The sequence below is a fragment of the Lagopus leucura genome, unplaced genomic scaffold (assembly GCF_019238085.1).
Source record: "Lagopus leucura isolate 7727_CA_CO unplaced genomic scaffold, USGS_WTPT01 Super-Scaffold_100044, whole genome shotgun sequence".
Lineage (NCBI taxonomy): Eukaryota > Metazoa > Chordata > Aves > Galliformes > Phasianidae > Lagopus > Lagopus leucura.
Genome location: NW_024962291.1, coordinates 1740341 through 1753241, shown reverse-complemented (window position 1 = coordinate 1753241; position 12901 = coordinate 1740341). Strand labels below are relative to the sequence as shown.

General features: G+C 38.5%; 1 protein-coding gene across 1 annotated transcript in view; it reads left to right on the top strand.

Annotated features, from left to right (window-relative positions):
- The window catches only part of LOC122187190 (mucin-6), an 81513-nt gene extending 69197 nt beyond the window's left edge, over positions 1 to 12316 (top strand). The window contains exons 20-31 of the mRNA XM_042884468.1: positions 86 to 237; positions 1016 to 1157; positions 1815 to 1925; positions 3164 to 3349; positions 3792 to 4031; positions 4591 to 4747; positions 5496 to 5636; positions 6138 to 6200; positions 7696 to 7884; positions 8989 to 9231; positions 10428 to 10565; positions 11514 to 12316. Coding sequence (XP_042740402.1) covers positions 86 to 237; positions 1016 to 1157; positions 1815 to 1925; positions 3164 to 3349; positions 3792 to 4031; positions 4591 to 4747; positions 5496 to 5636; positions 6138 to 6200; positions 7696 to 7884; positions 8989 to 9231; positions 10428 to 10565; positions 11514 to 12316 — 2565 coding nt within the window. The remainder of the gene's footprint in view (positions 1 to 85; positions 238 to 1015; positions 1158 to 1814; positions 1926 to 3163; positions 3350 to 3791; positions 4032 to 4590; positions 4748 to 5495; positions 5637 to 6137; positions 6201 to 7695; positions 7885 to 8988; positions 9232 to 10427; positions 10566 to 11513) is intronic.
- The last annotated feature ends 585 nt before the right edge of the window (positions 12317 to 12901 follow it).

Here is a 12901-nt window from a genome sequence, read left to right as displayed (position 1 = left end):
TAGATTCACCCTTAATGTGAGTCACACACAAAATAAAATGCATCTTGTATCCCTTTTCATTCTGTAATCTGTTGATCTTTACCAGATTCCTACTAAATGTGAATCAGGCTGTGTCTGTGCTGATGGGCTATATGAAAATCTTGATGGCAGGTGTGTTCCAGCTGAAGAATGTCCTTGTGAATATGGAGGCCTTTCATATAGAAAAGGTGAACAGATCCAAACTGAATGTGAAATCTGGTAAGAGTCAAACCATTTTCCACTGCTGAATCGCAGTTTCACTAATTTGTGCAGGTATATAACAAAGGTGTTTAGTTGACAGGAAAGTAGGAAGTGGCAAAAGCTGAAAGATGAACAGAAGGAATACAGTGACAAACCATAGAGGTGGTAAATAGAGGCTAAAACTTGCCAGTATGTTTGTATAAATGAGTATGACAATAAATAAGTACAAACGAAAGAGTCATGATCTACTAGTCAGCTGTATGAGCTTTGGGGATATTTATGCCACCTCTGTATCCAGGGAACAAGGGCATCCATTAGGGACTTTAACTGTAAACTGCATAAGGTCAAAAATTATCAACTCCACCTAAATAAAGATGAGGGCAATCTTCCTTCCTTTCTGTAGATAAAAACAGCTTCCCAGAAAGATTACTTGCATCTCTTCAGCTGCATTCTCAGAGCACTTTGTTCAATTTCTGTTTTTTAATGTAATATTAAAAACACCAGCACCCAAAGCATCATAACTGTGACATCTGTTCTCATCAGCAACTGAAATAAACAAGCTTATATTCTTTCTTCAGTGGAAAAGAAAGCAAAAGAGACTTAACATATTTACTTCATAATGAATTTTCTCAGTAATCCATAATTTTTATTTGTGGTTCTTATATTAAATGTGACTTGGTCACAGTGTGCACCAGACTATTAAATGAATGTCATATCTATAAAACTGTATGCATGTAAAAAGAAATAAGGTGGTATTTCTTTAGAATCTAATTATGGTTTCTCTTTGCACTCTCAGCACTTGCAGAAAAGGCAAATGGAAATGTGTTCAGAAATCAAGATGTTCCTCAACATGTAATCTGTATGGAGAAGGCCATATCACCACTTTTGATGGACAGCGTTTTGTGTTTGATGGCAACTGTGAATACATATTAGCTATGGTAATCTGCATCTTACTGATGCTTTTGGCTGTATCTTAGTATCAAGAAGTACCTTGTTTTAAAAGACTGATGAAAATATCCTGGGATGCACTATATCCATTAAAGCACTTTGAATCTCAATAAGCACAAGAAGTGTGCTTATTTTCTACATATATACAATTTTAAAATAAAAAATGTTTAGTTCACAAAATGAAATTTTTGATGTGCGTGCAACTAATTTTAGATTAAATAACACTTAAAGTCATTGCTGTGTACATCTTCGGTACCAGTCAACTGTGTCTTTCAGTGATGTCAGTTTGTCTACTGAATCAGAGGTCATCACTGTTACTTCCCAAAACAGTGAGGTAACTGTGATTCAGAAGTAACTTTTTCACTTCTGACTACAAATATGTGGTTTCTATGAGGAATAGAATGGTTCAGTTACCTGAACCATAAAATATCCTAGGATCTATCTATTAATAGCAAGCAGTGGATTTTAAGACACTCACAGATGGACTATCTCTCATATGAGAGTAAATAAAGATGGCCTGCTGTACTGAAAGGCAGAATCACAGTCATGACACATTTGAGCTTTCTATACTTTCTCGTGCTTCTAAGTTGAGAGACTTCAGACACAGAGTCTATTAAATCTTTATGCATGTGTTTTTATCTTTTTAGGACGGCTGCAATGTTAATAGACCTCTTTCCTCTTTTAAAATTGTTACTGAGAATGTCATTTGTGGGAAATCAGGGGTTACATGCTCTAGATCCATCAGCATTTACCTTGGGGTAAGATCCTCATTTTACTGCTACTCCACAGAATAGCCATTTAAGGCCATACTTGTTTTACTTCTGGACACTTCAGGTATGTCTTGCATGTGAAATTATGTGCTTAGCCTAGAGCTTCAGTTTTAGTAGGAAACTTTAGTAGGTGTATTTTTTATCAGTTCTCATGTCAGTGTTTTAGTCCTTCAGCCTCTTCCCTTAGAAGTCATTAAATTTTTAACTTTACCCACCCTGTCAAAAGATAGTTATTTTTTCTCCCAAGCTCAAGAAAGCAGCAGAATAAAACTGAGGAATTCTTATCATGGATGATCTACAAAACTACACCAAATTTCTCTTAGTCTGGATAGTACTTGCCAATTCAAAATATTTCCAGATCTCTACTATCCTACTACGTGACCTGTATCTGTGAAATTACAGCAGTGATCAGTAATCCCTATTGTCACTGCTGTCTGACAGCTTCCAAAATTAGTTAACTTTTGCAGTTCTCAGCTATATTTGAACACTAATGCACAGTATTATCTTCTCACCTTGGAGTCTTTCATTGTAATCAAAGAGTAGTTTATGGACAGCTGAGTTTTTACCCCAATGAACAGTCACTACAAGCAGTACACGTCTGCCATTTTACTGTGTAGTGGCACTTTTAGCTCATCAGTGCTGCACTTAGGATCTAGTTTCTAGTGCGTACACCCCCATGCAAACCTTTCTACTGATTCTCTAGACATTGAAACACTATGGTATGATGTGAGTTACGTTTTAAAGTACACATGAGAGCAGGAGAGAGTAAGTAGAAGAGCCCAAGTGATACACTGACTTTCTCTGCACCTTTTCTGTTATTTCTAAGAATACATGAAGATAAACCTCCTCTGCTCTGCTGGATGCAGACGGCTGGCTGGCTGTAATATATGCATAAAATGTGATCAGAGTTCTAGTATACCAAACAATGAGACTAAAACAATACATTTTTAAATATTTCCTATGAAGATTTGCATTTAAATAAAAAAATTCCAAAGGAAATAAAAGCCAATCATTTTAAGATAAGATGACAATCCAAGGAAACTCGCTTACCTTTTAAGATCTTCATCACTGCTGACAGTAAGTTATTCTGAAGTTTCTGGCTACTGTAAAAAATGAGAAGATTTTCTATAGCAGTACAGTATCTGATCTGCAACAGTGATTTATGGAAAGTCAAAAAAAATACTGAAACTTGATAATTTATAACATGCGCACAACTTTTCTTCCAGAACTTGACTATTATACTGCGAGATGAAACCTTCTCTATTTCTGGGAAAAATCTTCAAGTGAGGTATAATGTGAAAAAGAATGCCCTCCATCTGATGTTTGATATCATTATCCCAGGAAAATATAACATGACTCTTGTATGGAATAAGCACATGAACTTCTTCATCAAGATCTCCAGGGAAACACAGGTAATGCAGAATAACTTCTGCAGTAAACTATACTTCAATTCGCATTGACCTGCTAGTTGAATGATGTTTGTCTTCACTCTGTATGATGGCAAAGGTTAGCAGCAATTCATTTTCTATTCATTATCTCCAAAACAGCAGATATTTTCACTAAAGGCTGATTTTTGTGATTATCCTTTGGCGTTACAGGAATTTTTTGAGCTAAGATTTTATATTTTATGCAACAACTGCATGTTTTGGTTGAATTTGGTCTCTAAATTATGACAACTTACATTTGAGATGAGAAACACATCCACTGATGAACAGGACTTCCTGCACAATTTGCAAAGAGCGTGTGAGAGAGTATTTGTAGATCACAGTCACTACTAAAGTAGGAAAAAATGCCAGTAATTGAAAGGGAATGAAAGTAATAGTAATCAACTGACAGTGCTTTCATTTTATCCAGGAAACTATCTGTGGTTTGTGCGGAAACTATAATGGCAATATGAAAGATGATTTTGAAACCCGAAGCAAGTATGTGGCATCAAATGAACTGGAATTTGTGAATTCTTGGAAGGAGAATCCTCTCTGTGGGGATGTATACTTTGTAGTGGACCCCTGCAGCAAGAACCCCTATCGTAAAGCTTGGGCAGAAAAGACATGTTCCATCATCAACAGTCAAGTCTTTTCTGCCTGTCACAATAAGGTAAGAATTAGTTAGGTCTTCTCTTTAAGTCATGTATCAATCCTCATAAGCCATGTATTGTAACTCGTATATCATGACATTTATCAGAACCAGGCTTTCTGAAGGAAGATCTGCATTTTCAGGAATTGACCACAAATGATAAGTACAGCTGATACTGCAGTGGTCATGCATAGCTGTGGAAGTTGTAGTGCTGGTGAATTTTAGGTACTTCTGCCTGAATGGATGTGGGTTTTTGTGGTTTGTTTGTTTGTTTGTTTGTTTGTTTAATTTCTTTTTTAACTGATTAAATGTATGTTCAGTATGAATTTAGACATACATATCTGGAAAAACCTCATGAACTTCTATTATTAGTTGGAAAATATCTACATTCTTGTTAAAAAGAGTTCTTTGAAGTTTGATTGTTTTGACAGGTGTTCAGTGGAAATACTAGTTACTCTTACTTCAATGGAACAGATTCTCTTGACTTTCTCATATGCCAAAAGGGACCTATAAAAAACATCTTCTGAAAAAATAGGCACTAAAGAATTCAGAAAATTCATTACTTCATTTTCCAATACAGGTGAATCGTATGCCCTATTATGAGGCCTGTGTCCGAGACTCGTGTGGTTGTGACATTGGAGGTGATTGTGAATGCATGTGTGATGCCATTGCAGTGTATGCAATGGCCTGTTTAGATAAGGGAATCTGCATCGACTGGAGGACTCCTGAGTTTTGCCGTAAGTTTCTTTAAGATTTCCTAAAGGCAGTTTAAGAGACAATTATTGCTAATGTGAGTATAGTATTATAGCAACACAAGAAATGGCTTATATATGCACCTCCTGTGTTTCATTCTCTTTATGGACAAATAGATGACTTCAGTCACCTGAGTTTTGGACTCCGTACTTTTTCTTTGCTCTAAACAAACAAAATGTTATGTCTGTACTGTGGAATGATGAGAAAGAAAATGAAGTAACCACAGAAGGCATTTTATTTTTTTCTGCTGTCAGTGTACGATGAGCAGTCAGTTTGTAAGCAGAAAAAATATGAAATTGTAAAAAAAAGACTGTTGTTTTTGGCTGCGATGAATTCATCTTCTGTGTGAATGTCAAGGGAATAAAGACAGCTGTGTTGGCTAGAACACTGTGAAACAGGAAAATATCAGTGTGTCCCGACACCATACATAGAGGAAAGGAGAGAGTAAGGGTGTTATAAATCAATGCTGAAGTTGTCATCTTTGATAGTTTCTTTTCAGTATTCACTGTATTATGCATTAAAATTATGGAAAATCCTGCACAGTTAACTCACAAAAAAAGAAACTGACTTATATCACTAAAGCAAATTTCAATTTGCACATCATACTGAAAGTTCCAGTGACAATTTTTTTTACTCAAGCTGCTGATAAATTTTGTCTTCCCTTCAGTCCTTTGAAAACAACGTTCTCTCTTTGAAAAATTCTGACCTTTCTCCTGATTTTGCCATTTCTAGCTGTCTACTGTGAGTATTACAATTCTCACAGAAAAACAGGAAGTGGGGATGCTTATTCCTATGGCTCCAGTGTCAACTGCACCTGGCATTACAGGCCTTGTAATTGTCCAAATCAATACTACAAATATATGAACATTGAAGGTAATAAGCTATACTATTTCAAACCACAAAGCAATAACATAATTATTTTCCATGGTGTTTTTTTTTTCCATATCACAGTTAGTAATGTTTTCACAGATGTTACCTTTAAAGCAGTTTTGCTTTCTTTACCTTACCTCTAATGCTTTAAATGCATAATTTGTTCAGTACCTGTACTACACCTGGCTTTATATTGAACTGAGGTTATCACGAAGATAAGTCCTCTGACCTGTGCTAATTAAAACTACCTCTCCTTGAGTAAGAAAAGGTCTGAAGAGAACAGTATGATTTCTGTTAGAGAAACAAATACAATTGGAGAACTCCCCAAAATTTACTGCATATGCAGTTCCTTCTGAGGATCACACTGGAGATGCCTGAATGTATGAAGTTACAATCAATACAATTTCTTAGTAATAGAAATTTAAGATTTTGGATTATACATAGTATAGGGTAAACGCTGTACTCTGAGGAATGTAAAAAGAATTTATCTTTCCTTTTCTTCAGGCTGTTACAACTGCTCTCATGATGAATATTTTGACTATGAGAAAGAAAAATGCATGCCATGTGGTAAGTAGAGCCCTGTATGCTCATCCTTTTTCTTTACGGTAACTAAAACCTTTGAGTGTTGACAAAGAAGATGTTTTCCCTAGTTACTTCTCAGTTAATGATTAGCATTCATCCCTGTATAACTTTTCTTCAAGATAATCTTATTGTTGTACTACTGGTATGTAAAACTAGTATACTTAACTTAGCAATTCCCTTTAAATTCTGTGGGTTTTTAGAATTATTTAACTTAAGATTTATTACCGTGCGGTGTCCTACTCTGAAAACCTTTCATAGTAAATAATGTTGTGGATGGCCTCTCGCTACACAATTTGGATTTCCATGAAGATGTAAAATTAACAAAAAAAAAAAACACCCTCAATTACAGTTGTTTATTTCATTTAACAGAATAATTACTTGTGAAACCAGAATTTCAGCTACTGATCTTATTTACAGATAAAAAACCATTTCCATTATCCCTAGAAAGTGAAGTGCCCTTAAACAGAAATATGCTCATGTTGATTTGTATTAAGAGTTGTATTAAGTTCTTCATTATTTTTTAAGTAGTTTCACGTGAAGCTTATCACCAATATATGTAGAAACAAGCATTTTCAGGTTTATCACACTAATTAGCACAATCCTTTGAAAAGACCTAATTTTTCTTCCTATCTGAAATTTGCCTTATTTGGAATATTCTTAATATGCTTCCAACTAAAAATGTAACCTGTTCTACTTCTATGTCACAGGAGATGAAAGTATTAGTGCTACTCCAGAAACTTCTTCACCTTCAACAGGTTAGTTTAAGCAGTTGATTGAACAAGTACTTACACACTGGTGTATGTCCTGATCCTTGTTTCTGAGATAAGAAGTACCCTTTTTTTGCTTGATATAATGGTATCACCAGTTTTGAATGTGTAAGATGCAATAACAAAAAGTCAGTATCATAATTATCACAAAAAAATTCCCAGAAATGTTTGTGTACACTGAGGCACAATTTCATTAGTAATGAATTTTTTTTTAGTGAGTATGGATTTCTGTCTTCTCCCTGAAACACAAAATCACACAAAATGTTCACTACAATTTTAAATGGTGATTGGCTATATAACACTTAACAGTGTTATAAAGCTGGTGGAAGCTGGTCTTGGAAGTGCATGACCACGTACATCAAGCTCCAGTAGCCTGATCCAGGAAAGAAGCCTGTATTTACTGATCTTTGTTAGAAATTACATTACTTTCATTAATGAAAATGAGAAAGGAGGAAGGTAAAGAGGTGGTTTTATGAATAAAGCTTCTGCAAGAATTCCTGTTCAACATATTCGCTGCAAATAACAATAAAGGAATAGATCAATGAATTTTCTTAAATATTTGAAATTAAGGTAGGAATTATTTTCAATTGTTACTACTGGTAGTAGTTTTTCATTCTAAAAATAATTTTCAAATTTCTATAGGAATATTTTAATGGATTATGAAGAATTATTTCTTATACTCTGATTTTGATTTTTTTTCCTATTAGTAACAGCAATGCAGCCTAAAGCAACAGGAATCTCTACTGCAGCCACATTATCCACAGCTACCCAATCAGCATCACCTAGTACTTCGTCTGCATCTACTTTACCAACTGAGACCAGAAGTCTCACTGTAACCTCAAAAATCACAGTCCCAAGAACTTCTTCATCATCACCTCTTGTCACAATGAAGTCAACAACTGGTAAGTTATTGTATTACTGTCTAAAACAAATTACATCAAACACATTCTATATAGAGTTGAGCCGTCATTACACTAGGAAGGCATTGCAAGCTGTCTCAACATCCAAGCAAGAGACTGCAGATTAGAAGGTAGGTAAAGTAGGCTTCCAGAAAGCAGTTTAAACCAAAAATGTTCGGAAGTATGGATGGAAAGTGTGTGGAAAGAGAAAGAGAAAGGATATAGATGACAGGTTAGAAATGCAACTCAAATAACTTGTTGTGACTCATCTGAGAAGAATGTTAGAAGTGAGCAGTGAGCCAGCTCAGCTAAAATTGGATTTATTAGTTCAGTTTCAACCTCCATTACACAGCTGGTTCAGTTACACAGTCATGTTCAAATAGCACCCAGTCTCAAAAATCCAAATAATAACATAAGCAGGCTTCAAGGCAAAATCACAGAGGTATCAGTGCAGTGACTACTATTCTAGGATCCTGCTCTCAGCAGGATGGCTTCTCCAGCATTAATTATTTTCCGATTATATGATTTGTGGATACTCATAATGGCATGCAGCTTTCCACCAACATGCACTCCAACTAAAAAGCCATTCTGGACCCAGGCTATCAGAAGAAAACAGAGGTAAAAAGAGGTCCCACTTTGCAGGACAAGAACTGGTACAAGGAAGGTCCTACAGTATGATGTTATTTAGTTTTGTAATATGGATTGTAGAAGGCTAATTCAGAATATAAGGTTAGCCAGTGACACTGTTATTTGGGCAAAGCCTATAGAGGCTTTTGCTAATAAGTGACAACAACGCTAACTTTTAGAAATATTATACGAAGAATGATTATAGGAAATCACAGGAAATAATAGAAAAAGATGTATAAAATGAGAACAAAGAAAAATATGAGGTAAGAGAAAACAAGTACAGGTAGGAAAAGGTGCTGTTTAGATTAGGAGAACATAAATACAGACAATGATTTAATGTTTTGACATGCAAAACATTAAAAAGATCCAGGGCAAAAAACTATGTCTTGTGAACATGGGCAGCTTTTTCATGTTTTGTCTATTTTAATTATTACATAAATTGATTACTCACATGATATTCCTTACCTTTTACTCCAAAAGAACATACAACATCAATTTTTACTATGCCAAGCATGACCTCTACAGTAACTACACCTTCCATAACTACCTCAGCGAAAGGAACCATCTTCACTGAACCAAAATCTACAACTACTGCCTCAGTAACCATTGTTTCAACAGAGACAGAAAAAACAAGGTTCACTACACCACTCTTAGAGACTACTGTCAAAGAAGAAATGACAACCATCTCAATACCTTATACTACATCTCAGATTGCAACAGTAGGTAAGCGTAAAAAAAAAAAAAAACATTCATTCTTACTAGATGTTTTAAAAGTGCAAATTAGTGAGAAAGGAAAATGGTGACTGATGAATTGTAATAAAAATGAAAACTTCAGCGTCCTGCCAATGCAGCGAGCATTGCACATCTGAATAAGATCTTAAAACTAACATTTCTCTCAGAGGCCTTTCTCTATCTACTCACTTCTTCCAAGGAAGTAGATTAAGGTAAAAATCTTTCTGTACTTTAAAGTGAGTTTTCAAAGACAAACATACAGATGTGCATTCTCCTTAGACAACTTCTCCAAAAAATATAAATCCTGTCTGTCACAAAGGAAGTGGCATTTTGAGAAGTCAAGTATGCCATATGTCAACTATGACAGCTTCTTCTATTGCTGTACACCTAGCTTAGCAACTGAGACCAGAGGCTGGGACAGCATGCAGGGAGAAGTCAGCTGTGAGAAGGCACCTGCACACTATCTCCCAGTCCAAACATCTCTCACCCGTACTGTTGGGGTGCATACATTCAGGTCTCCTTCTGCCAACAGTATTGGCTTAGTCTGAGAAAGCATCACAACCCACTTTTATTAGGTACCTTCCCAGACATTGAGCATTACTGAATATCCATTTTTCCTTACATTGGAGAGAGTGAGGGAAATCAAGCAACCACTCTGCACCACCAAGTTTCAGTAGGTGACTAAGAATGATCTGAAAGCTGTCATTGGCCTGTGACTCTGTTTTACTTACCTAGCTTTTTCTTGGGATGCCCATGCCCAGCTTGGAGTGCCTTTAAGGGAGATGCACAAATCTGGAGAGGTTGTTCTTCTTCCCTCAGGAGGTCCAGGAAGAGGCATAGGGTGCTGAACTGGCCCAGTTCTTACCCCATATTTCTGTGGAGAAGCAGAAAAGGGAATGTGAAGGCAGAAGACCCTGGTCTGTTTTTCCTTTCTGCTCAGCAAGACTGAGTGAGATCCAGGCCTGCCTTTTGTGCCCCATCCCCAGCCCTTGTATTCTGCCTAGAATCTTTACATTCCCTCCACCTTCCTTTCTTGTTCTGCCACCTTCAATTGACTTGTGCCTTCCTTCCAGTAGCTGTAACCCACAAAAGACCAACCATGCCACACACTGTACCACATCTCATCACACAGAAGACCACCCCAGTGACACTGTCCAGCAGCACCTCTAAGACCTTTGTCTCCACAGGGGCCAGCACTGCCAGCAGTTCAGAAGTTCCGCTGACAAGGATACCTGTGAGCCCCACCTCTTTACCTGCCACCACAGCTGTATCTGTTTCTTTCCCCTCTTCTCCATCCTCAACACGGCTGAGACCATCACATCCAGGTAAGGCTCCCTTTTGCTCCGATTCATGCTGCCACCTGCTCCTTCAAGCTCCCACCCTTCTATTCTGAGTGTCGTGTTACACAAGTTTCACTTTTGATATTCATTTTCTATTCCTATTCCTCTTGCCATACCACTCAAACTCAGGCAGTCACATTGCCCCTAATGACATCCTTCTCCCTTGCTGCTTCAGGCATTTGACTCTGGGGCACAGAGCTTTATCACCCTACAGTCTTGTTTGAGTTTCTGCCCAACAACTAGCAGGTGAAGACCAGTTTACACACAGGCCCTCCTCTTGTAGCAGTGCTGTAAGAAAGCAGGGGGAATAAAAGGCAGTGAGAGTGGAAGATTACAATTCTAGGATAGTTTTTGGTGAGAGAGAGAATACAAGTATGTTTTCCATACAAAGGATGCCTGGGCCCTGACACAGCAATGGCAAACTTGGGCCAACAAATGCTGCCTCCTTGCTGTGCAGATAAAGAAACCAGGTGCTGATCCTCGGTGCAAAAATATCACCAATGGAGGGGTGGGCAAGAAGATGCTCAAACTCCAGGGTGCATTACCCCCACACAGACCTGTAATGCTCCACATGCCCAGGTCTTCATGGTATTGACCAGGACAGTCTCCTTTCAGAAGATGCCACAACATGCTTCACACAGGATTCTTCCCAAGACTCAACCATCGTTTTTTCTCATCACTTTCTTTGTAGCAAGGGAGCCAACCAGAGCTTAGACTACAACTAGTAAAGTAGTAACGAATGAGTGCTCTGGTCAGGAAAGAGATATTAATGCCTGTTCCATCAGTAACCTCAGCTGCTCCAGGAAATCTATCCAACACACTGCGAAACAGACATGATCCATATTCATATACATATATATATATATTCATATGTATATCCATATTTAGCATGTATAGTAACGAGACCAATCAACTTCTGATTTCCAATGGCAGCCTCCAAGACAACTGTGCTGCCTCTCACCACAGAGAAGACTACCCCTGTCACATCTTTCACCAGCACCTCCAAGACTTCTGTCTCCATTGAAGCCAGCCCCACTAGCAGCCCAGAAATCCCACTGACAACAACATCTCCTGTCCTCAGCAGCACCCTCAGCACCAGGCTACCAACTCCTGCCCCATCAACACTCTTCTCCACCTCACCTCCAATCTCCATGCCAAAAACAATTCCTACAACGCTAAGACCCAAGCCTTCTTCCCCAACAACCAGTGCTTCTACAGAGTTGCTGATACCTGCATCCTCCACACCCTCCACAGCCAAAACCAGTCTGCTGTCATCATCAGCATCTTCCCCTTACTCAACTATGTCCTCGACAGCACTAAGCACATCACATCTCGGTAAGTCTCCACCTAGTCCTTCCCAATTCTACTCCTTCTCACTGCTTTCCCAGTACTTCCCCTTTATTCCTGATGTACAGTATGCACCCCAGGGTTGTCACCCTCACTCTCAGCGCCAGGCTGCCATCTCCTGCCCCATTTACTCTCATCTCTGCCTCTACTCCAACTTCCATGAGAAAGCCCACACTACAACACTGAGACCCAAGCCCTCTTCTCTGACAACCATTGCTCCAATAGAGTCACCTACAGCTGCATTCTCTGCACCCTTCACAGCCAAAACCAGCCTGCTGCCATCATCTGTTTCTTCCCCCTTCTCAGCTGTGTCTTCCACAGCACTGAGAACATTACATCCCAGTAAGCCTCCCTCCTGCCTTTCTCATTCCTCTGCCTGCTCTTCCTAGTTTTTGCCCTTCATTTCTCATCTACTGTGTACACCAATTTGTCGTCACACTCCTTTGCCCACTGGTGGTGGGCATTTCTGCTTATGGTATTTGTGGTGTCATGCTTGTTTGGATGGAGTGAGCAGCACAGCTGAGTGAAGGCTTAGCTGCTAACAAGGGTGAAGTCACCACATACTGCCCTTCTGCAAAGCTCTCTCAGCATTTTGTCATCAGGGATTTTGGGGAATTCAGGGTCACTGATTTCTCCCTTGGCTTGTGCCATACTCAGCTTGATGCATGTAGGCAGAGCCTCTGCCTGTGTCTTGGTTGAGACAGGCATATGCAGAGAGACTCCTCTTCTAGTGAGATAGAGTGAAATGCTAGGGGGCATTCCTGAGGTGCTGTCCTTGCTGCAACTTTCTGGATAGGAAAAAGATGGAGAAGAAAAGGGCAGAAGCCACTGGCCCTTCCTTGACTCTTGCTCGGTGAGAGCTGTTGTGGCTGTTGTGTGTTTTTTCACTGCGCACAAATGTGCTTTTCTATAGGAACAGTCCATCTCCTTTGCCATTTTTTTCTTGCCCTGCCACTCTCAGCTGAACTATGCTT